Source organism: Anthonomus grandis, chromosome 2, assembly GCF_022605725.1.
Source record: "Anthonomus grandis grandis chromosome 2, icAntGran1.3, whole genome shotgun sequence".
Lineage (NCBI taxonomy): Eukaryota > Metazoa > Arthropoda > Insecta > Coleoptera > Curculionidae > Anthonomus > Anthonomus grandis.
In genome coordinates, this window is record NC_065547.1 from 7503576 (window position 1) to 7529735 (window position 26160).

At 29.4% G+C, this 26160-nt stretch overlaps 1 protein-coding gene across 3 annotated transcripts in view; it reads left to right on the top strand.

Annotated features, from left to right (window-relative positions):
• LOC126748475 (uncharacterized) overlaps positions 1–26160 on the top strand; it is a 72025-nt gene that overhangs the window by 31709 nt on the left and 14156 nt on the right. For 2 of the 3 annotated variants that reach the window (XM_050457740.1, XM_050457750.1), the window contains exon 2: positions 18628–18990. In XM_050457740.1, the coding sequence (XP_050313697.1) occupies positions 18628–18990 (363 nt within the window). Of the gene's footprint in view, positions 1–18627; positions 18991–26160 lie in introns of those variants that run through there. The other variant, XR_007664713.1, reaches the window with a different exon arrangement.

A 26160-nucleotide genomic window follows, 5' to 3' on the forward strand; every position in this document is an offset into this window, starting at 1 on the left:
AAAAATATTTCTTCCAGGTAGGAATTTTTTTCTCTCTAATTTCTTCATCTCAATACAAAGGATTGCGAAAAATGTAGTCCTTTAAAGAGAGGTTTGAAAAGCCAAAAATAAAATAAGCGTTTTTCTTATTAACATTTGTGACACGTACCCTTAAAATCCGGCTCAAAGGACCAACAATTATGAATTTTTCAACATGGAGACCTAAATGATGATTTTCAACAAATTTTCTGAAAAAGTTTCTTTTTTAATGATTTTTGAGTGAGAGACTCGAAGAGTCAAAAATCAGTGATTTTCTTTTAAAACTATTTGTTATTTGCTCTTAGAGTCCGACTCAAAGGACCAAGAAATTTACATTTTTTTGCTTATTTTCAAGCATTAGGATCCACACATTTTAGAAAATGTATTTTTTCTTAAAATTTCCGAACAACACTAAAATTTAAACACATCTTTCTGGACATTCGAAAACTAGGCATTTTCCGAAAAAAGAAAAACCTGGAAACCCACACATGTGGAAAAACGATATATTACATTTTTCATTACTATAATATTTCATGTTAAATATATGTCCATTGCAGGAACTGCGAAAATGCCAATACAATAGTCATTCATTCTGGTTATTTCGAATGTTCAACTGTCAAAATCATTTTACCGTTCGTTTTAATAAGTTCTTGATCTATTCTTTTGCAGGTAGTAAAGCTCAAGATTCTTCTTTTTGATTCAATTTAACTACCTGAAACAAATTAATATTTTTTTACAGGCAGTTGACTACATTATTTTCTTCTTATTCTTTAACAATGTCAAATGCATAAAAAAATTTTTTACACTTATTTCAATCCACACATCTTGCACTTAAACAATTGACCCTCTACAGTGACGTCAATTACCTGGAAGATGATGAAGAGATTCAGTTAAGTTTCCTTCAGAGACAATCTCTATCTCATCATTTTGACGTATTCTTAAAACGTCATTTTGGCTGTGACACACTAACACGGACCAGTACATAAATTCAAATGATTCAAATTACTGGCAATTTTGTTAAAAGACAGTCGGAGAGCAGAGTGTCGGGACCAACTTTCCACGATGTCAGAAAAACTAACAAATTTCTCAAGAAAAGGGTAAAGAGACAAAATGCCCTCCACTTTATCCCAACGAACAATGTTTATTGTTCAATGAAATTTGAACAATGTCATCTTCCTAGCTGTAACATAAAAAAAGTTACTACCAAATTTGTTAGGAGACATTCAGAGAAGAGACTATCGGGCGCAACTTTTGGGTGTATCGCAAAAACTAATAATTTCTCAAGAAAAGCGTAAGGACACCAAATAGCCTCCACTTTTTCCCACCAAACAACGGTTTCACTATCTTCCTAGTTGCAATAGAAAAAAAAATTACCGCCAGTTTTGTTAAGAGACAATCAGCGAAGATCCTGTCGGGACCAACTTTTCTAGATATCTCGAAAACTAACCAATTTTTCAAAAAAAGTGTAAAGCCACAAAATGCCCTCAATTTTATCCCACCGAACAATGGTTAAATTATCTTCCTAGTTGCAATAGAAAAAAAGTTAGCGCCAATTTTGTTAGGAGACAATCATAGACGAGACTATCGGGCCCAACTTTTGAGTGTATATCAAAAACTGACAATTTCTCAAAAATGGTGTAAGGAAACAAAATGCCTTCAACTTTATCCCACCGAAAAATCTTTAAATCATCTTCCTTGTTGCAATAGAAAAAATGTTACTGCCAATTATCTTAAGAGACAATCAGAGAAGAGACTGTCGGAATCAACTTTCCGGGATATGTGAAAAACTAACAAGTTTCTCAAAAAAAAGCGTAGAACCACAAAATTAACTTTATCCCACCGAACAATGGTTAAATCATCTTCCTAGTTGTTTTTTTCTTATAAACATTTCTGACCCGTACTCTTAAAATCCGGCTCAAAGGACCAACAATTTTTAAACATGGAGACCTAAATGATGATTTTTAACAAATTTTTTTAAAAGATTTTTGAGTGAGAGGCTCGAAGAGTCAAAAATCGGTGATGTTCTTTGAACACTATTTGTTATTTGCTCTTAGAGTCCGGCTCAAAGGACCAAGAAATTTTCATTTTTTTGCTCATTTTCAAGCATTACGATCCACAAATTTTAGGAAAATTATAATTTTTCTGATTAATTTAAGTGAGACCAACAACAACTTCCTTTATTTCAAACATTTTCGTCATTGACACTGTTAAAATCCAGCTCAAAGGACCAAACACGTTCTAAACTTATTCTTAAACAAGCGCAAATAAGAGGGCTTATTCCGAATTCTTGACGATGAAAATACTAACACAACTAACACACATCTAAATAAAAGCCTAATCCACACCTCGATTTGAATAAATGTCCTTTATTCAATTATGCAACACAATGATGACACTTTAGGACAAATTTAAGTAATACAATTAAACTAAACCGGCTTCACTCGCTTGATTTTCTATATTGAGGCGGATTATTAATCATTTCCAGGCCGAAAATAACCACCCAGAAATACCCTGCTGGCATCATAATATATTTCTGGACCCGATTTTATGGGTTAAAGTTAAAACATAAACGTCAAGGTTGAATAGCGTATAATAATAATAATAATACTATTGATAGTCAGTGTTATAGTTTAAGGTTTGTTTTTTTCGCTATTAATAAGCGAATTTAACAGCGTAGTTCCTCAGGTAGATTAACAAAGTCAATGTCAGATATTAGGGGGAAGGCATATGCCACCATATATCCGGTCGTGATTGGTTAATTTCCGGCACGCACTTGTTCAACGTCTTTTACAGTGATAATATGACTGGATGATGATATATGGGTTTTTTTAATTAAATTATTCAAGTGAAAGCTTGCCTGTAATTGATAATAAATAATTCCAGGAGTTCGGGTTTTGACCCTCTGCTCTCAATAATAAATCAATTTATTCTCGTTTACCCAGAAAAAGAAACGTTGCAGTAGTTTCTAGCCAACGTACTGGTAGTTGCGCTCAAGTTTGTTAAAATTATTGATTATTATCAAATATATTTTTAAATTAAGCAAAAATTCATAAAATTTTGTGGTCCCTTGAACTTCACTTTTCATTTCTATCGTTAAATAGTGATTCGAGTATTTTAGTTTTCATTAAAATGAATTAACTTTGGCTCAATTCACTTTGAATGATTAAATTATTCATTTTACATTAAGTTGAGTTCTGATGTCCAATAATCATAAATTGATTCCTTGAAATAAGATCCTTTTGTAAAATTTAGAAATTTTAAAATTCAATTGTTGCAAAGTGAACATAAGATTAAATGGTTTAGAGTCCTTAAAGTTTATTTTGACTCTTGACCAAGTTGAATAGTCCACTCTGAATTAAGTTAAGTTAAGTAACTCTGAATCACTTTCAAGGTTTCACTCTTTCATTAAAAATTAATTACAATGAAATAACCTTGAATTACAAAACATTTTTTTATGGTGTTTTTGGAAAAATAGTAACCATTTGCTAAGTTTAATCACTTTGCATTTTTATCACTTAAAAGTGCTTCGGGGTAATTGAATCGTAAGACAATGATTCAGAATTGATTATTTTTGACTCTCATGATTTAAGGCTATCGAATTATGGAATAATGATTAACATCACGTCAAAAGTATTTATATTCTTTTCATTAAAACAATTCTCTTCATTATGTCATGAGAAAAATGATTGAAAAAACTTTTGAATTGTTTTGTAGAACAATGATTCACAGCAAAAGTGTTGTTTCCAACAAAAAAAAAACCAATTGAATAAAATAAGTTCCTGTGATTCAGTTAAATCGTTTTTCTCATGACAGAATGAAGAGATCTTTTTTGATTACATTTTAATGAATCGGTAAATTAATAATGATTTTTTCACCAGCCGAGAATCACTGTCTTATAATTCAAGACTAGTTCATTGTAATCATTTTGAAATGACAGAATGAAGCCTTGAAAGTGATTTAGAGTTCAGTGGATAATTTAACCATTCAAACTGAATTTATTGACTTTTTTAAGAGTCACAATCAACTTTAAGAAACTCAGAATCATTCAACTCATTCATTTATATTAATTATATTATTATTTATATTAATTTATCATTCAATCACTTTTCAACGTTGTACTTGAGACTGATTAAACTTATCAAGAGGATCCCATTTCAATTTATGATTGTTGGACATCAAAACTCAACTTAATGTAAAGTGAATAATACTGGCAGAAACACACAATGGAAAAACAGCCAAAATTCTCTCTTCATTCTGTCATGAGAAAAATGATTCAAGGAACTTGTTTTGTAGAACAATGATTCACCGGTCATCAAAGGTGATGTTTCCAACAAAAAAAAAACCAATTGAATAAAATAAGTTCCTGTGATTCAATTAAATCACTTTTCAATTCTATCGTTAAAAAGTGATTCGATTATTTCAGTTTTTATTAAAATGGATTAACTTTGACCCTTTAAATTGTAATCAATTCACTTTGAATGATTAAATTCCTCACTTTACATTAAATTGAGTTCTGATGTCCAATAATCATAAATTTATTTATTAATTCAAAATTTCGTTTAAATTAATTTACTTCGACTCTTAAAAAATTCAGTTGGGTGTGATTAAATTATTCACTTTTCATTAAACTGAGTTCTGTTCTGAAATAATCATAAATTAAAATTGATCCTCTTGATAAGTTTAATCACTTTCAAGTAGAACGTTGAAATGTGATCGAATCATAAGATTGAATGATTCTGAGTGACTTAAATGATTTTGATTTTTAACAAGGTTAATTAGTTTAGTTTGAATGATTACATTATCCACCGAACTCTGAATCACTTTCAACGCTTCATTATGTCATGATTTCACAAAATTATTACAATGAAATAGCCTTGAATTATAAGACAATGATTCTCGGCTGGTAAAAAAATCATTATTAATTTACTGATTCATTAAAATGGATGCCAGTACTAAAAAGACTAATTTGGACTAAAAAAATTGAGTTTCAATACTATCATTGAAATATGATTAAGGCAGTTGAATCGTCAAATTTTCACTTTAATTTAATAAAAAAGTTTCTTTCTTCTTTTTTCCTTTTTAATGTTTTTAGCTACATCATTATTAAATTTTTCTTTTACAAGCAATTCAGTTACTTTAGAATTCAAAATATAGGTATCGAATTTTTTTTTTACAGAAAGTTGTGTAACTTCATTGCACAATTCTACTTCTTCTTCTTCTTCTTCTTCTTCTTCTTTAAAATTAAATGCCTGGACGAAACTAATGAACTTTTCTATTACAAATCAACTCAACCTACAAACCTAATTATCATCAACTGACTGAAATCACTTAATTAATTATCTTTGGCAGGTGATAAAATCCATATAGTTCCAACCCAACATAAGGTTGTTCAGAGTTCCTTAAAGTTGATTTTGATTCTTAACTTCAAAGTTGACTCTTTTTCATTCTGATTCATTAAAATCACAACTTTCGATCTCAAACAAATTATTTTATCAATCATTGATTCAAGGCACTTGATTTGTGAAATATCGATTCATCAAAAGTAATTAAAATGGGAAACCATTGCTAGGTTTAAACATTTCGCATTTCTGCAGCTGAAAAGTGATTCGAGGTAATTAAATCATAAGATTGATTCAGAATTTATTAAAATTGATTAACTTTTATGATTAAAGACTATCGAATTGTGAAATAATAGGATGTATCTTGCAAAGGTATTTTTGAGAAACGGTTTTTGTAATCGAGATGCAATCCTATTTACTAATTTCATTTGCATCATACATACATTTGTTTTGTAGATTCACACTTTCAATTCAAAAAATTCCTTTTATGTCTAAGTTTGAATTTCAAATAAATCATTTTAATATTGAGTCAAAGTTCTTGATTTCTGAAATAATGATTCATCATAGTTCATCAAAAGTGATTTAAAAAAAATAAATAAATCATAAACTGATTTTTTTAAATTAGAATCCCGTTGCTAAGTTTAATCACTTTCAAGTTGAGTAGTTGAAAAATTACTTGAAGTAGTTAAACCATAAATAATTTGTTGAAATTGATTAAATTTAACGTTTAAAAAAGGTTATTAATTCAATCTGAATGATTAAATTATTCTCTTTTCATTAAAACAATTCTCTTCATTCTGTCATGAGAAAAATGATTCAAGGAACTTGTTTTTTAGAACAATGATTCACCAGTCAGCAAAGGTAATGTTTCCAACAAAAATCCGTTCAAAGCTTTATTCTTTCATTAGCAAAATAATTCAAGACACTTCATTTGGAAAATATTAATTTACAGATCGTCAGAATTATTTTTTCAAAAAAAATAAAATTGATTCTTTAAAAAAAGTTCCTGTGATTCAGATTTCGTTGAAATTGGTTAATTTTGAGTTCTAAAATGGAATTTTGACTGTTTTTTCATTGTGTGTTTCTGCCAGTATTATTCACTTTACATTAAGTTGAGTTCTGATGTCCAATAATCATAAATTGAAATGGGATACTCTTGATAAGTTTAATCACTCTCAAGTACAACGTTGAAAAGGGATTGAATGATTAATTAATATAAATAATAATATAATTAATATAAATTAATGAGTTGAATGATTCTGAGTTCCTTAAAGTTGATTGTGACTCTTAACAAAGTCAATAAGTTCAGTTTGAACGATTAAATTATCCACCGAACTCTAAATCACTTTCAAGGCTTCATTCTGTCATTTCAAAATGATTACAATGAACTAGCCTTGAATTATAAGACAATTATTCTCGGCTGGTAAAAAAATCAGTACTAAAAAGAATAATGAAATTTGGACTACAAAATTGAGTTTCAAGGCATGATACTATCATTGAAATATGATTAATTAAACAAAATTAATTTAACAAAAAAGTTTCTTCTTCTTTTTTCCTTTTTAATGTTTTCAGCTCTCCCATTATTGAATTTTTCTTATACAGAAAGTTGAGTAACTTCATTGCACAATTCTACTTCTTCCTCAAAATCAAATGCCTGGACTCAACTAATGGATTTTCTATCACAAGTCAACTCAACCTACAAACCTAATTATCATCAACTGACTGAAATAACTAAATTAATTATCTTTGGCAGGTGATAAAATCCATATAGTTCCAACCCATTTTATGGACACCGTAATATGTAAACAGGATTATTTTTAGAACGACCCGATTCGATTATTTTTTTATAACGTTCACAAGGAACATAAAAATCGATTACGATGAACTTATGATATCTGCAAGCCAATTAAGACGACTGTATTGCATATAAAGCATGTAACCTGATACAAATCCTATTATAATTTAAATTTATGTCACTTGTACAGTAACCTCTGCGGTGTTAATTACAATGGTTATCTGATATTTTTAAAGCTCTAAATGCACTATTTAATACGGATTTATTCAATATTTGTATGAAGGTACAAAAGCCATGTAAGACGTTGATAAAACCACACACCCTAAGTATGAAGGGCACGTGCCACAGGAAGTATGTGCACGAGCGCGTTTCCGTTCCAGTCAGACGGACAACCGTTAATTACGTTTATAAGATTCTTAAATGGTAACAGATGCCTTAACTCAACGATTCCCTTTTAAATCGTTCTTGTTATTTAATATGAATAGCTGGTCGCTATATAACTTTTTACGATGAAAAACCATTTAGAAAAAGTACAGTTGTACGTATAGTATTTAGTTTCGGATAATTAGAATAGAGTAATTATTGCAGGCGCTTCTTAGTTAGCCATTGTCTCGACGGGCGTTAATGAGAAAATTATTGTAACATTATTACTCTTATAGTAGAAGTAGCACTAGATTAAACCAAATAGCCAACATGACTTTTCCTTTTTTTTTTCTTTCTTATTGGAAATTAAACTTTTTAGTTCATTGTGAAGTTTATTTCTTGAAAATTTCAAATTTGTACGTTTATAAAAAAAGGTGTTTGAGATCTGTTTTCCCACAATCACAATTATCATTATTTTTAATTCCTATTATTTTGTTCATATAAACCGGATATAAAGCATCGAAAGACCTAAAACGACTAATGAATTTCTTATTATATTCTTGAAAAAAAAAACATATTTTCTTTTTTAATGTTGTAAAATTGTTTTTGTATTTCATTTCTTTATTTGTTTCGTTGTATACAAATTGCCAGTCAAATGATAATTTTTCTTTGATAACTAAAGAATACCATGTGTCATTGATTTTTTCGCTGCTTTATCTATAATTTTATTTTTTAATATGTTTATATGTCCTTTAACCTAATCGAAAATTACTGATTGTTATAGTCGTTTTTCTATAATTGTTGAGAGTTTTTACTGTCAGAAACACACAATGAAAAACAGTCATAATTCCATTTTGAAACTCAAAATTAATCAATTTCAACGAAATCTGAATCACAGAAACTTTTTTTAGAGAATCAATTTGATTTTTTTGAAAAAATAATTTTGACTATCTGTGAATTAATATTTTCCAAATGAAGTGCCTTGAATCATTTTGCTAATAAAAGAATAATCCTTTAAACGGATTTTTTTCTTAATGATAAGTGAATAATTTAATCATACAGAGTGAATTAATCAACTTTTTCAAGCGTTACATTTAATCAATTTCAATAAATTCTGAACCTGATGACTTAATTACCTCAATGTATATTTTTGACGTGATTGTTTTACAATTCGGTCGCCTTGAGTATCATGAGAGTCAAAAATAATCAATTCTGAATCATTGTCTTATGATTCAATTACCTCGAAGCACTTTTAAGCGAATAAACTTAGCAAAAGGTTCCTATTTTTCCAAAAAGACCATTAAAAATGTTTTGTTATTCAAGGTTAATTAATTGTAATCATTTTTTAATGAAAGAGTGAAACCTTGAAAGTGATTCAGAGTTTAATGAATAATTTAATTCAGAGTGGACTACTCAACTTTGGCAAGAGTCGTAATAAACTTTAAGGAACCATCTAATCTTATTTCAAGGAATCAATTTATGATTATTTCACAACAGAACTTCGCTTAATGAAAATTGAATAATTTAATGATTCGGAGTGAAATAATTTAAATTAAGTGTTTAATTAACGAATTTAAACGGAATCATGAATAATTTTATGGTTACTGAAAACCAGAAATCAACTTAATGATAAATAAATAATTTAATGTTTTTCAGTTTTCTAAGAGTCACTGATAATCAATTTAAGCGAAATCTGAATCACTCGAATCACTTTTCAATGATATAAGCGAAAAGTGATTAAACTGAGATACAGGAACTCTTTTTAAAGAATCGATTTAATTTTTTTTTGAATGAATCACTTTTGACGATCTGTGAATCAATATTTTGCAAATCAAGTGCCTTGAATCATTTTTCTAATAACATAATGAAGCCTTTAAGGGCATTTTTTAATAAAAAGTGAGCTATTTAATTATTTACAGAGAATTAATTACGTTTTCTAAGAGTCAGATATAGATCAATTTCAATGAATTTTAAATCACTTATGATTCACTTTTAACGATTAAAATGGAAAGTGATTAAACTTATCAACGAGATGCCATTTTGATGAATCATTTGTTTTTAACTTTTTCATTGAGCTTCAAAGTGATTAAACTTAGCAACAGAATCTCATTTTAATGAATCAATTTATAGTTTTATTTACATCACTTTTGACCATCTGTGAATCATTATTTAAATTGATTCGTTTGAAATTGAAACGTGTTTTAATGAATCAGACGGAAAAAATATTTTCTTTTTGGACAGCAGAAACTCAGTTAAATAAATATACTGAATAAATGAGTTAATCATTCAGAGTGAATTAATTAATTAAATTTTTTAAGAGTCAAAATTTAGAATCTATTGACAGAATGAAGCCTTGTAGGGCATTTTTTAATGAAAAGTGAATAATTTAATCATTTATAGTCAATTAATTACTCTATTTTAAGCGTCAAATTTAATCAATTTCACCAAGTTCTGAATCACACTTATGATTCAATTACCTCGAATCACTTTTCAACGATAAAAACGAAAAGAAATTAAACTTTTCAACGATCTTTGAATCATTATTTCACATGATCATCAAATGCCTTAAATCAATAACAATATGATTCGTTTGAAGTTGAAATTCATTTTAATAAATCAGAAGAAAACCATTGTTTTTTGCAGCAGCAGAATTCGGTTTACTGAATAAATGATTTAATCATTCAGAGTGAATTAATTAATTCATTTTTTAAGAGTCATCATAAGAGGTGATTCAATTACCTCGAGTCACTTTTCAACGGTAAAAATGCGAAGTAATATAACCTAAAAGTGAATAAATTTAGCAACAGTTTCCCATTTTAATCAATCAGAATAAAAAATGAGTCAAAGTCTTTTTTGAAGAGTCAGAATAAATCAATTTTAACGGAGTAATAATTTTTTTTTCCAAATTAATCAATGATTCAACAAAATCTCCCAGTTATGACTAGCCGTGATTCATTTTACTATTCAACTAGCTAAAATCATTTTTCTAATGACAGAATGAGTCTTTGAAGAGTGTATAATTTAATCATTCAGAGTGAATTAATTAAGCATATGTTTCAATTACTTTAAGTTACTTTCCGACATTTGAACTTGAAAATGATTAAACTTGAAAAAAAGATACTCGTTTTCATCAATCACTTAAATGATTTTTTTTTAATCATTTCATAAATCAATAGTAAAATGTTTAATTTTTTTTTATCACTTTTGAAGATCTGTGAATCAATATCTCACATGATTAAAAGAACTTCAAAAAAAGCCTTAAAGCAATAATAAAATGATTTATTAAGAGATTGAAATTGATTTTTATGAATCAGAAGGATATACAATTTTTTTTTGGGCAAAAGAACTCAGTTTAATAAATAATTTAATCATTCAGAGTGAGTTAATTAACTTTTTAGAATCAAACAATATCTGAAACACTATCTTATGATTAAATTACCTCGAATCACTTCCACCATAGAAATAAAAAATTATTGAATTTATCAAGGGGATCATTTTAATAAATCAATTTTTCATCATTGTAATGAATGCATTTTTTTAAGTCACTTTTGATGAATTGTTCGAATCATTATTTGACAAATAAATCGCCTTGAGTTTATGATTAACAAAATGATTTATTTGAGATCAAGATTTTAATGAGCCAGAATGAAAAAGAGTCAAAATTAATCAACTTTACCAAAATCTTAATCACTATAAGTCGCGTTATTTTAGTGATCAATTTTTTTTTGTAAATAAAGGGTCAATAATTCACCAAAACCTTTAACGCTAATTTTGACTAGTCATGAATCATTTTACGATTTTATTCAACTGCCTCGAATCATTTCTTTAATGATTCCTTGAAACGGATTTTTTAATAAAAAGTGAATAATAATTAAATAATTTAGAGTAAATTAATTAAGCGTAATCATTTCTTTAATGATTCCTTGAAGCGGATTTTTTAATAAAAAGTGAATAATAATTAAATCATTCAGAGTAAATTAATTAAGCGTACGATTCAATTACTTCAAGTCACTTTTCAACAATTGAACTTGAAAAAGAGAAAGTCGTTTTCATGAATCAATTAAATGAATTTTTTAAATCAATTTTGAAGATCTGTTCAAAAGAACTTCAAAAAAATCCTTAAATCAATAATAAAATTATTCATTTGAGATTGAAATTTGGGCAGAAGAACTCAGTTAAATAAATAATTTAATCATTTAGAGTGAGTTCATTAACTTTGTAGAATCAATATCAACAATATCTGAATCACTATCTTATGATTAAATTACCTCGAATCACTTTTTATTGATAGAGATAAGATGTGATTTAACTTTTTAAAGATAGTTTCCCATTTTAAGGAATTAATTTTTGTAAGTCACTTTTGAGTGTTCGAATCATTATTTCACAAATCAATCGCCTTGAATTAATGATAAAATGAAAATATAATGGTTTATGATCTACACTTGTGATTTTAATAAATCAGAGTAAAAAAGATTTTTTTTAATAAATTTGGGTCAATAGTTCACCAAAACCTCTAACGGCAATTTTGACTAGACATCAACGATTTTTCAATTCAACTGCCTTGAATTATATCTTTAATGATTCCTTGGAACAGATTTTTTTAATGAAAAGTGAATAATTTTATCATTCAGAGTGAATTCATTAAGCGTATGATTCAATTAACCCAAGTCACTTTTCAACAATTGAACTTAAGAGTGATTAAACTTGAAAAAGAGAAACTTGTTTTCATGAATCAATTGAATGAATTTTTTTTAATCATCATTTCATAAATCAATAGTAAAATGGTTCTTTTTTTCAATCACTTTTGAAGATCTGTGAATCAATATCACACATGATCAAAAGAACTTAAAAACAAGCCTTAAATCAATAATAAAATGATTGGCTTGAAATTGAAATTAGTTTTTATGAATCAGAAGGATATAATTCATTCAGAGTGAGTTAATTAACTTTTTAGAATCAATATTAACAATATCCGGATCACTTTTCAACTATAGAGATGAGAAGTGATTTGACTTTTTAAACATCAAGTTCCCATTTTAATGAATAAATTTAATTTTGTTTTTGTACAAATTTTTTATTTTACAAAATTTACCTCTAATCACTTTTTAACCATAGAAATGAAAAACGATTGAACTTATCAACGAGATCATTTTAATGAATCAGTTTTTCATCATTTAAATGAATCAATATTTTTAAGTCACTTTTGATGAACTGTTCAAATCATTATTTCACAAATAAATTGCCTTGAATTACTAACTGATAAAATTATTTGTTTGAGATGAAGATCAAATGAGAATTTTAAGGAATCACTTTTGATTTGATCTGTGAATCATTATTTTACATGATCATCAAATGCTTAAAAACAATAATAAAATAATTTTTTTGAAAATAATAAAATGATTCGTTTGAAACTGAAATTCGTTGTAATGAATCAGAAGGAAAAATATTTCTTTGACAGCAGAAATCAGTTTAATAAATAAATGATTTAATTCACTATCTTATCACTAAATTATCTCGAATCACTTTTAAACTATAGAGATGCGAAGTGATTTGACTTTTTAAACATCAAATTCTCATTTTAATGAATTAATTTGATTTTGTTTTTGTACAAATACAAATTGTATAAAATGAAAGTGATTAAACTTGAAAAAAAAAACTCGTTTTCATGAATCAATTAAATGAATTTTTTTTAAATCATCATTTTATAAATCAATAGTAAAATGTTTTTTTTTATCACTTTTGAAGATATCAATAATAGTGTGAATCAATATCTCACATGAACAAAAGAACTTTAGGAAAAGCCTTAAAATAATAATAAAATGATTCGTTTGAAATTAAAATTGGTTTTGAAATTGAAACTCAGTTTAATAAATAATTTAATCATTCGGAGTGAGTTAATTAACTTTTTAGAATCAATATTAACAATATCTGAATCACTATCTTATGATTAAATTACCTCGAATCACTTTTCAACTATAGAGATAAGAAGAGATTTGACTTTTTAAACATGATCCTATTTTAATGAATTAATTTAATTTTATTTTTTTACAAAATTTACCTCTAATCACTTTTCAACCATAGAAATAAAAAACGATTGAATTTATCAATGAGATCATTTTAATGAATCAATTTTTCATCATTGTAATGAATCAATTTATTTAAGTAACTTTTGATGAACGGTTTGAATCATTATTTCACAAATCAATCGCCTTGAATTTATGATTAAAAAAATGATTCGTTTGAGAAAAGAGTCAAAATCAATTAATTTTACGAAAATCTTAATCACTATGAATTACGTCATTTTAGTGATCAAATTTCCTTTTGTAAATAAAGGGTCAATAATTCACCAAAACCTTTAACACTAATTTTGACTAGTGGTGAATCATTTTACAATTTTATTCAACTGGAAGCGGATTTTTTAATGAAAACTGCATAATAATTTAATCATTCAGAGTGAATAAATTCAGCGTATGATTCAATTACTTCAAGTCACTTTTTAACAATTGAACTTGAAAGCACTTTTGAAGATCTATGAATCAATATCTCACATGATCAAAAGAACTTCAAAAAAAGCCTTAAATCAATAATAAAATGATTCGTTTGAAATTAAAATTGGTTTTTATGAATCCGAAGGATATACATTTTTTTGGGCACAAGAACTCAGTTTAATAAATAATTTAATCATTCAAAGTGAGTTAATTAACTTTGTAGAATCAAAATTAATCAATATCAACAATATCTGAATCACTATCTTATGATTAAATTACCTCGAAACACTTTTCAACTATAGAGATGAGAAGTGATTTGACTTTTTAAACATCAAGTTCCCATTTTAATGAATAAATATAGTTTTGTTTTTTGTTCAAATTTTTTATTTTACAAAATTTACCTCTAATCACTTTTTAACCCTAGAAATGAAACATGATTGAACTTATCAACGAGATCATTTTAATGAATCAGTTTTTCATCATTTAAATGAATCAATTTTTTTAAGTCACTTTTGATGAACTGTTCGAATCATTATTTCACAAATAAATCGCCTTGAATTACTAACTGATAAAATGATTTGTTTGAGATCAAGATAATAATAATAATAATAAAAATAACGTTTATTAATCCACATACACATAAGTTTACAAAGCTGTAAAAAAAACATCATTGCAAATAAATTGTAAATAAGTTGTAGATAAAATGAGAATTCAAAGAAATCACTTTTGATTTGATCTGTGAATCATTATTTTACATGATCATTAAATGCTTAAAATCAATAATAAAATGATTCGTTTGAAATTGAAATTCGTTATAATGAATCAGAAGGAAAAACATTTCTTTGACAGCAGAAATCAGTTTAATAAATAAATGATTTAATCATTCAGAGTAAGTTAATTCGCTTTTTAGAATCAATATTAACGAAATCTGATTCACTATCTTATGACTAAATTATCTTGAATCACTTTTAAACTATAGAGATGAGAAGTGATTTGACTTTTTAAACATCAAATTCTCATTTTAATGAATTAATTTGATTTTGTTTCTGTACAAATACAAATTGGACAAAATGAAACTGATTAAACTTGAAAAAGAAAAACTGGCTTTCATGAATCAATTAAATGATTTTTTTTGTAAATCATCATTTTATAAATCAATAGTAAAATTTTTCTTTTTTTTTATCACTTTTGAAGATATGTGAATTAATATCTGACGTGAACAAAAGGACTTTAGGAAAAGCCTTAAAACAATAATAAAATGATTCGTTTGAAATTGAAACTCAGTTTAATAAATAATTTAATCATTCAGAGTGAGTTAATTAACTTTTTAGAATCAATATTAACAATATCTGAATCACTATCTCATGATTAAATTACCTCGAATCACTTTTCAACTAAAGAGATAAGAAGAGATTTGACTTTTTAAACATGATCCTATTTTAATGAATTAATTTGATTTTATTTTTTTACAAAATTTACCTCTAATCACTTTTCAACCATAGAAATAAAAAACGATTGAATTTATCAATGAGATCATTTTAATGAATCAATTTTTCATCATTGTAATGAATCAATTTATTTAAGTAACTTTTGATGAACGGTTTGAATCATTATTTTACAAATCAATCGCCTTGAATTTATGATTAACAAAATGATTCGTTTGAGAAAAGAGTCAAAATCAATTAATTTTACGAAAATCTTAATCACTATGAGTTACGTCATTTTAGTGATCAAATTCCTTTTGTAAATAAAGGGTCAATAATTCACCAACACCTTTAACACTAATTTTGACTAGTGGTGAATCATTTTACAATTTTATTCAACTGGAAGCTGATTTTTTAATGAAAACTGCATAATAATTTAATCATTCAGAGTGAATAAATTCAGCGTATGATTCAATTACTTCAAGTCACTTTTTAACAATTGAACTTGAAAGCACTTTTGAAGATCTATGAATCAATATCTCACATGATCAAAAGAACTTCAAAAAAAGCCTTAAATCAATAATAAAATGATTCGTTTGAAATTAAAATTGGTTTTTATGAAGCCGAAGGATATACATTTTTTTGGGCACAAGAACTCAGTTTAATAAATAATTTAATCATTCAAAGTGAGTTAATTAACTTTGTAGAATCAAAATTAATCAATATCAACAATATCTGAATCACTATCTTATGATTAAATTACCTCGAAACACTTTTCAACTATAGAGATGAGAAGTGATTTGACTTTTTAAACATCAAGTCCCCATTTTAATGAATAAATATAGTTTTGTTTTTTGTTCAAATTTTTTATTTTACAAAATTTACCTCTAATCACTTTTTAACTCTAGAAATGAAACATGATTGAACTTATCAACGAGATCATTTTAATGAATCAGTTTTTCATCATTTAAATGAATCAATTTTTTTAAATCACTTTTGATGAACTGTTCGAATCATTATTTCACAAATAAATCGCCTTGAATTACTAACTGATAAAATGATTTGTTTGAGATCAAAATAATAATAATAATAATAAAAATAACGTTTATTAATCCACATATACATAAGTTTACAAAGCTGTAAAAAACATCATTGTAATTAAATTGTAAATAAGTTGTAGATAAAATGAGAATTCAAAGGAATCACTTTTGATTTGATCTGTGAATCATTATTTTACATGATCATTAAATGCTTAAAATTAATAATAAAATGATTCGTTTGAAATTGAAATTCGTTATAATGAATCAGAAGGAAAAACATTTCTTTGACAGCAGAAATCAGTTTAATAAATAAATGATTTAATCATTCAGAGTAAGTTAATTCACTTTTTAGAATCAATATTAACGAAATCTTATTCACTATCTTATGACTAAATTATCTCGAATCACTTTTAAACTATAGAGATGAGAAGTAATTTGACTTTTTAAACATCAAATTCTCATTTTAATGGATTAATTTGATTTTTTTTTGTACAAATACAAATTGTACAAAATGAAAGTAATTAAACTTGAAAAAGAGAAACTCGCTTTCATGAATCAATTAAATGATTTTTTTGTAAATTATCATTTTATAAATCAATAGTAAAATGTTTTATTTTTTTTATCACTTTTGAAGATATGTGAATCAATATCTCACATGAATAAAAGAACTTTAGGAAAAGCTTTATAACAATAATAAAATGATTCGTTTGAAATTGAAATGGTTCTTATGAATCAGAAGGATATCCATTTTTTTTGATAAGAACTCAGTTTAATAAATAACTTAATCATTCAGAGTGAGTTAATTAACTTTTTAGAATCAATATTAACAATATCTGAATCACTATCTTATGACTAGATTACCGCGAATCACTTTTCAACTATAGAGATGAGAAGTGATTTGACTTGTTCAACATCAAGTTCTCATTTTAATTAATTAATTTGATTTTGTTTTTTTACAAATTTTTATTTTACAAAATTTACCTCTAATCACTTTTCAACCATAGAAATGAAAAATGATTAAATTTATCAACGAGATCATTTTGATAAATCAATTATTCATCATCGTATCGAATGCATTTTTTTAACTCACTTTTGATGAACTGTTTGAATCATTGTTTTAAAAATAAATCGCCTTGAATTAATCATTGATACAATGATTCCATTGTGATCTACACTTGTGATTTTAATCAATCAGAGTAGAAAAGAGTAAAAATTAATCAATTTTAACAAAATCCTAATGGCGATAAGTCAGCCATTTTAGTGATAAGATTTTTTTTTATAAATTGTGAGTCAATAATTCATCAAAACCTCTAACGCCAATTTTGACTAGACGTTAAGCATTTTTCAATTCAACTGCCTTGAATTATTTCTTTAAGAATTTTTTTAATGAAAAGTGAATAATTTTATCATTCAGAGTGAATTCATTAAGCGTATGATTCGATTACTTTAAGTCACTTTTCAACAATTGAACTTAAAAGTGATTAAACTTGAACAACAGGAAATCGTTTTCAAGAAACAATTAAATTAATTTTTCTGAAAATCATCGTTCCATACATCAATAATAAAATGGTTCACGTTTTTTTTTCGTCATAATACCTTCAGTCACAAAAACTTGGATATACTTAATAAATTAAATCTCACATCCTTAAGTATGAAATATCGGTTCCGATTACCCACTTATCACATATCCTGTATAATGGTATTTAAATATGCACCCATGCGGGCATTTGTAATTGTACCTTTTAGAATTATCGTGGGACCATAATTCGACTGTATAGGGAGCATAATTTTCCCTAGTTTTTAGCATAATTCCATAAAGTAAATGTTGCATGCCTTATAAACAGCAAATTAACATACTTGGACAGGATCATTTAATTAAGGTCCATCGTACCTTAAAATCAAAAGTTTTAATAAAATGCAAAATGTGCCGGCCACCTCTCATATCAGCAATTTATATTGTGGCACTTTTCCAATTCCGCAGAGTCGTTAAACGATATTTCTGCTAGAAATTATATAAACAACTGTTATGCATCACTAGGAAAATTCGTTCCACAAATTTAATTCACCTCTGAAAATAGCTTTTATTTTGATATTGTCGTAGTAAGTCAATTTGGCACCTTTTCATGTAATACTCAACAATTTTTATCACTTTATTTTTAGTATCTGCCACCCTGACAATCAACGAAATATCCGGACCAGACTACATCGAAGTGGGTTCCCAAGATGAACTGGTGCTCGACTGTGATTTCACCGCGGAAAACGAGGAAGACGTGGTACTAAAATGGTTCTTCAATGGTCTGGAGCAGCAGATTTACCAGTGGATCCCCCAGGATCCTCACGCTTACGCTTTAGGAGTCTTGAAACCGATGATCGATAACAGTTTCAAGATTTCAAATGATCCTCGTACGATGTTGAGAGCTTTAAAGTTTAAGGAGGTTACGCCAGAACTGACCGGGAATTACACTTGTAAGGTGGAAAGTACCGATTCTGAACAAGTCATGACCAAGCAGGTTATTATTTATTGTGAGTATAATTTGTGTTTATTTAATAGAAAAAAGTTCTTGATGTATATCAAAAATGTTATGTAAGTAATAGTCTTTGGAGCATTTTATAAAATAGATTTATGGGAATTTTTGAAGAAAAAAATAAAAATCCAAGATCCAAGGCATAAGTTGCCTTGGCCAGAAGTTTTCTCCTATACTGTTGATTTTTCGAAAAAATGTATTCTTATTTAAAACGTACCCCTTCCTGCGATTTACAAAAGAGTCTTTTATACAGGGTGTTTCGGGAGGAAAGGGGGGACATATTTTGGGGGAAATATTTGGGGAAATATAAAACATCAGAAGGTCAAAATAAGATAAATTAACCTATATGTTTTAATCCGATTCTTAACCGTTTCTAAAATAATCGGCTCTAAAGTTTTTTTTGTACATTTTTGGAATAATTACGTTCCCTGTATTTCTAACTCACGTTGCAGGTATTTCATCATTGTTTGTTAATACCTATTTTAATTGACTGGTAGTTTTGACAAGCATGGTTATCAGTTTGATTGATTCTGAGCGTTTCAATTTCAAAAGAGCAAAGTTTTCCATTACGTAATGCCTCTCACATTCACCCATAGGGAGTATGCCGACATGATATTTGTTTATGGTTTCTGTAATGGTAGCGCATTACGTGCTGTTGATGAATACCGACGTCGTTTTCCAAATCGTTTAAAGTATTCCTAATCGAAAAGTTTTTCAGACAGTTTTTGCAAATGCTCAGGAAACAGGAGGCGGGACTAAATGTGGAAAATAAAGAAAATGTTTTGGATATGGCTGAAGAGAACCCGGGTGTTAGTACGAGGCGGATTTCAAAAGAACTTCGATTAGCATCACATGTGGACGTTTGGAAGACACTTAGGAAAAACGGATTTAAGCCTTTCCATATTCAACCGGTTCAACATTTTTAAGAGGGTTATTGTGGCTTAAAATGTGGCATTGAATACACATGTTGGATGATGAGCCCCGCCTCATTTTAGTCGCTGAGTGCGCCATTTCTTAGACAATCGTTTTCCTGATCGTTGGATTGGTATCAAGTTTGGCCACTGAGGTAACCACACTTAAATCCACTGGATTATTGGCTCTGAGGGTGGATGAAAGCGCTAGTGTACGAAACCCGAGTAGAAACCGTAGAAGGACTCCACAATCAAATTTTACTAGTATTTGTTTGTGTTGCTTTTAAAACAAAAAAACTTCAGAACCGATTATTTCAGAAACGGTTGAGAATCGGATTAAAACATATGGGTTAATTTATCTTATTTTGACCTTCCGAATATGTTCCCAAAATATTTCCCTTTCCTCCCGAAACACCTTGCATATGCAAAAAAATAAAGCAAAAACGTAAAAAATGGGACTAAACAAGAATTTTTGGGCGAAAAATGACAATTTTTCTTAAAAAATACCGACGTCTTGAAAATGTTCTCTTACATAAAATCTTTCACATGATGTGTCTTATAAAAGGGTCTTTGATTTATGTCTCCTAAATAGCAAAAAAGTTATTAAAAATTTTCAGAACTATACAAGGCATAAAAATGTCAACAATTTGAAATTTCAATTTTTCCAATGCTGTTGATTTATCAGAAAATTTTATTCTCATATAAAACATACCTCTTCCCAAGATTTACAAAACAGTTTTTGTTTCATGCGTCCACCTTAAATAGAAAAAAAGTTATTAACATTTAAAAAAAAAACGTAAAAATGATTAATGTCATCGAATGACGAGTGTTTTTCCTCGTTTTCCGAAAAGTCTGTATGGTGGTGACAGGTTTGTGGTACAAATTAAGACATTCAGGCGAGTAATTTGTAGACTGTATTTAATTTGCTAATACCTTGATAACGATTGGATGTTTACTCATGTTTATGAATTATAACAATCGTGAAGGTTAAATTTGTGGAGTGAGTGTGATCATATTTTCACCCCATATTTTTCCACCGACTTCCGAAAAACGTTTGTTTATCTTGCACCAGATTTTCTTGGTGCAAGATAAATACTCAGATAAATACAAGTCACTAGAACACATTTTCACTGAAATTGAAGAAAAAAGAATTTTTGTTTGTGGGGCTGCTGTGAAATATGGTATATTCCGCTATACCGAGATGTATTTAGTAACAAATTAAAAAACAGAGGAGGGCAGACTATTTTCTCTGAAGAAGAATCAGCAGCGTGGCACAGGCGCGTACCCAGGTAGGGGCGGGGGGGGGGCAGTTGCCTCCCCCCTGAGAAGTTTATTCTAAAAGATAAAATAAACCTCAGTTTTCCTGGCAAGTGGGAATTAAAAACGTGTTAAGCTAAATATGTGTAGGTCGAAATTTGTTTATACATTTTCTATGGCAATTTTTGCATTTTTCTCAAGAAATACCAAAATTTCACACTTAAACGGTAATAGAGCGCAAGTTACAATTAGTATCGGAGTTTCAAATTTTATTTTGTTTTGTCTAATGTGTATTAATAAAAATACGACCAATTCCAAGCTTCTGTGTAAACTTATAGAAAAAATAGAGACATTGAAACGTCCTTTATTTTTAGATATCACTCATGCCGATGCCTGGCCAATTCTCAGAATTATGGCCTCTTTTGTGCGGCAGGTCATGTAAACAAAAATTATTAGACTGAGACCTCTCATAAGCCTACTAAGCATTAGAGCCCCGATTGTGGGGTTATTTTAGGTTTTAATGTTAAATAAAACACAATTTTGTTTAAACTATTTATTGTTCATGTTCATCCATTATTTGTAATACAGGCACGAGCCCTTTTTGTTACTTCGGTGGTGGTCATATCTTCTTTCATCCTGTCAAATGCTTCATTTATTTTGCGTATCAACTCTTCTCTTGATCTCATTTCGGTGGTGTATACAAGCTCCTTTGCCCGGCCCCATATGAAAAAATCCAACGGAGTTAGGTCAGGCGATCGAGGAGGCCAAGGAAAGGTTCCGCCTCTACCGATCCAACCGTCCGGAAAACAGTCGTCTAAGTAATTCCTAACAGCCAAGGACCAATGCGCTGGGCAACCATCTTGCTGAAAGATTATTGGTCTTTCTCGTTCCAATAATCCAGCTTCGTCTAGAAGAACGGGGATATCATTTTGTAGAAAATCTAAATAGTTGGCACCATTTAAATTCTCTGGTAGAAAATGTGGCCCAATAGTAGTCTTGCCTATTACTCCGGCCCACACATTGATCGAAAATCTGTTCTGAAATGATTTTTGTTTTTTTCAGTGCGGATTTGCATCTTTGGCAGCCCATTCGTGGAGGTTGTGGAAGTTGGCAATACCCTCCCTGGAAAAATTGGACTCGTCTGTCCACAAGATACTTCTTAAGAATAATGGGTCCTCGATGTCCATGTTCAATAAAAAGCGGCAGAACTGAATTCGTCTTGCAGGGTCTTCTTCTTGTAAGCCCTGCACCCCCGTACCATGAAAGGGATACTGTCCATCTTTCTTCATGGTCGTCCACACCTTCCATCTAGAAAGGCCAAGGTCTTCAGCTACTTTTCTGACGCTTGCAGTAGCGTCTGCGGTAAAAGCTTCCAGTATTTGCTCCTCAATCTCTACATTATTATTGCCAGGGTTGAGTCTACGTGCCGGATTATTCCCAATGCCAACTTCAGTAAGACGGCGAAAGGTGTTTTGAAACACCCTGAAGTTTGGTAACCTCCGATCTGGATAACGTTCCTGGTACAAGCGTCGTGCCAAAGCTCCATTACCGTTAGCGCGTACGTATGTGAAGACAATGTCAGCGTACTCTTGGTTGGTAAATTCCATTTTACACTACTGTTTAATAAAACGGGCAGAAACTCGATTTAAAAAACAGTGGATGCAGTCAGTACGAAGTTGATAATCTTACAAAATTAGAGGCGAGAGTGAAACTAAACAACAAGAGGCTAAAATCACACGTTTTTATTTATCGACCTACACATATTTAGCTTAAAATGTTTGAAATTAAGTCAGCTATCACCCCCTTAAAGGATTGCATCTAGCTTCCGGACACCCATGTAGTGTATTCTTAGCGACTCAATATAATTTAAATTAGGGTTGAGCAAAATTTCACTACCTGTGAATCATTCACTGTGAATAAAAAATCACATTCACGACTTAATGACAACTTGCAAATAAACTGTGAAATGTCAAAATGTTAATGAGAAAGGCGCGTTCACATAAAGATAAACGAATGCGCGTTGAAATTAACCGAAAGAAGTAATTCATTCATCAGCGATTGGCCGTCGTTAAACAGACTATCTCACTCCCATCGTCTATCCGTCTCTCTCGTTTGTGGGGAAAAACCAAAGAAGAATTATTTTTTATAAATTATTTTTATTGTACATGTATTATATTTTATATTGTCATGCTTATTTAGTTTTTTTTACTGCATTTTTATTATGATAGAATATCTTAATTAATGTATTTCTGAGGAAGGTCGAGTATTAAAGATGTTTGTTTTTATCATTATTTTAAACTTTTAAAGACAATTATTTTTTATTAGGACATCGTGATGTTAGCTTTAAAAATGTCTATAAAAATATATATTTTTCCAAATGTGACAACAATGAATCATTGTTGTTATTGTCAATGATATTGTCTTCAATTTTTATTTACTTTAAATATTTGTACCCTAAATATACCCTTAATATTTGTATCTAAGTAGGAACTATCCTTAACACAATAAACACAGAATAGTAAAACTTTTCTTATTATTATGCGAATTCACTGCCATGATATTAAACTAAACGATAAGCAAACCGCCAACCGGCGCTCAATCGTGAATTCACGTTCACAGGTTATATTCACAGTGAATAGAAAATCGCGTTAACAGTTATACCTGTGAGTTCAAATTCACGACTTAGCTCAAGCCTAATTTAAATCTCCCGAGAAACGTCGCATCTCGTAGTTTCCGCCACCGAAGAGACAATCAGAGCCAACAGATTACACCAACAGCCAACAAAATAATTGGGTGCAAACAACATCTAGCACTATCTAGTTACGGACGACAATACTTTTTCCAGTAAAGAGAATAAGAGAAATCTGGAATAGCATCGATTTATACGGTCAATAGCGACATCTTCTATTGAATAGCAATACCACGAAGAACGTTCTAGCTGGAAAGGAAAGGCAGTGATCGCGAGTATGAAACAAGGACGGAAATAGAGTCGAGAGTCCAGTATTTTCTACTTATTTCAGGAGCAGGAATATTTGAATATAGAAGCGGAATCGTGAGGCAGAGCAAGGCAATTCAGTTCAACGAGACGAGACAACGAATACAATTGAATCGGTGAGTGGAAGAAGGGTCTAAGTGCGAAAATACACATTTTCCAGGAAATAAAAAAAAATTATTTCAATTAGAAAGGAGAATTTCGTGATAGTGTTCTCAGGTAATTTGTTTATTAATTAATTCGAAGTTGTTTTATAGAAAAATAACATTTACAACGACATTGAAAACATTTGGTCAACAACTGGTCTTTTTGCCAAAAATATTTAATGATTTTGGACCCTTCTTCCACTCAATAGATGTTTTCGAAACTTTTCTAGATTTTTTATTTATTATTTTATTTTGTTTTTTTGCATTCTAAGTAATATAAGGGATAATAAAAGAGTTAGTACAATAATGGTGAACTCAATAAATTTTATTCAATAGTTTCAGAAGTAGTAACATTCCATGAAATCATATGGTAATAGAATGCTAAATCTTCACCACTAACGTATTGTAGAACTTTCTTTAAGTCCTGGATTTTTTTGTCATTAATAGGTACTGCTTCGGAATAGGCTTTGTCATTTGGAAGCTCTGGCCTTACGTTCGGTTTAACCAGTTTAAAACTGGAGGAAAATGCACCGCCAATGAAGTCAGAAACTGTTACATGACCTGGAGTTATAGCATCAAACATAATTCACAATATTTTGAAACACTGAATACATTTTTATTTCTCTTTTCGATAGGCTTACAGCTTTTTTTGTAATATTGTGGACACCAGTAGTCAGTAATATCGTGGTACGAGATCCTTTTAAACTCAAATGGCTTGGTGATTCTACTTCTTAAAATCATGCTTTTGTATTCTTCTGGAAGATAAACCCTGTCGTGCTTTTTGACTAACCACTTTAATGTACCAAAATCACGGTCACAAGGAAGGAAAGAGTGTCCTCGAATTGGGAAATAGTGATACATTTTTGAAAAACGTCAGCAAAAATCGAACCATAGTATTATTTCGGTTTTGTCCAGGATAACCGTCTGAAAAAATATGCAATTCTTGAACTTCTGCTGGTATGTGGTTTTGTATATAATCGTGTACAAAAGTACACACTTCATTTGGCGACTTTTTAGCCTGGCCCTCGTGATAGGTATAAAAGTATCCACTGGAGTCCGTTAGATTATGGATCTCAAATAAGTATACCCATAACTGCCTGTAGTAAAAAATTTCCTGTACTGGAATATTCGGAAGTGGTAGGTTTTGCATGTGGTCAAAAGTAAAACCGGCCACTTGGGGGTTATCTTGACATAATTTTTGAACGTCTTGCAACTTATTATAACATTTTTTTGCACGCCTTTGGTGAACCATTAACTCAGCGGCTGCCACTCGTTTAGCATTATCATTTAGATTGGGATTTCTGAGTTTAGTGTCTAGTTCTTCACAAATAGAACAGACATCAACTTGGGGTCGTATTTTCACTTCTTTCTTCTTCGCACTCTTATAACCCCACACTTTTATGAACCTAGGTCACATGTATAAGATCCAGGACCCTCGTAGGCACTGCATTTTTCATGCCATTATTCAGCACACAATATGCACTCAATCCAGTCTTCTGTAACAGGTTCTTTAAATGATTCGTTGCACCCTGGACAGCTCCACATTTTCTTATGAGGCGGTGATTTTGGCTTCTTCAAAACAGCTTTTCCATTTTTCGGTGTCTTTTTTGCCTGTCTGAGGTTCACAGCGCATTTTCTTTTTAAACTCTCTTCCGAAAGCTCTTGTGGTGGTGGTAGGTTATCGCCCATATCTAGTTTGACTATAGGTTTCGGTTTTTTTTTCTCTTTTTCTTCAATTAGTTGGTCCTTATATGGGGAGCTCGTGATAATTTCTGACTTTTTGCTTCTGCGACTTGTTGACCTGAACGTAATTGATTTGGGTAATGGAGAAATTGTTGTTAATTTAATATAAGTTAATGATG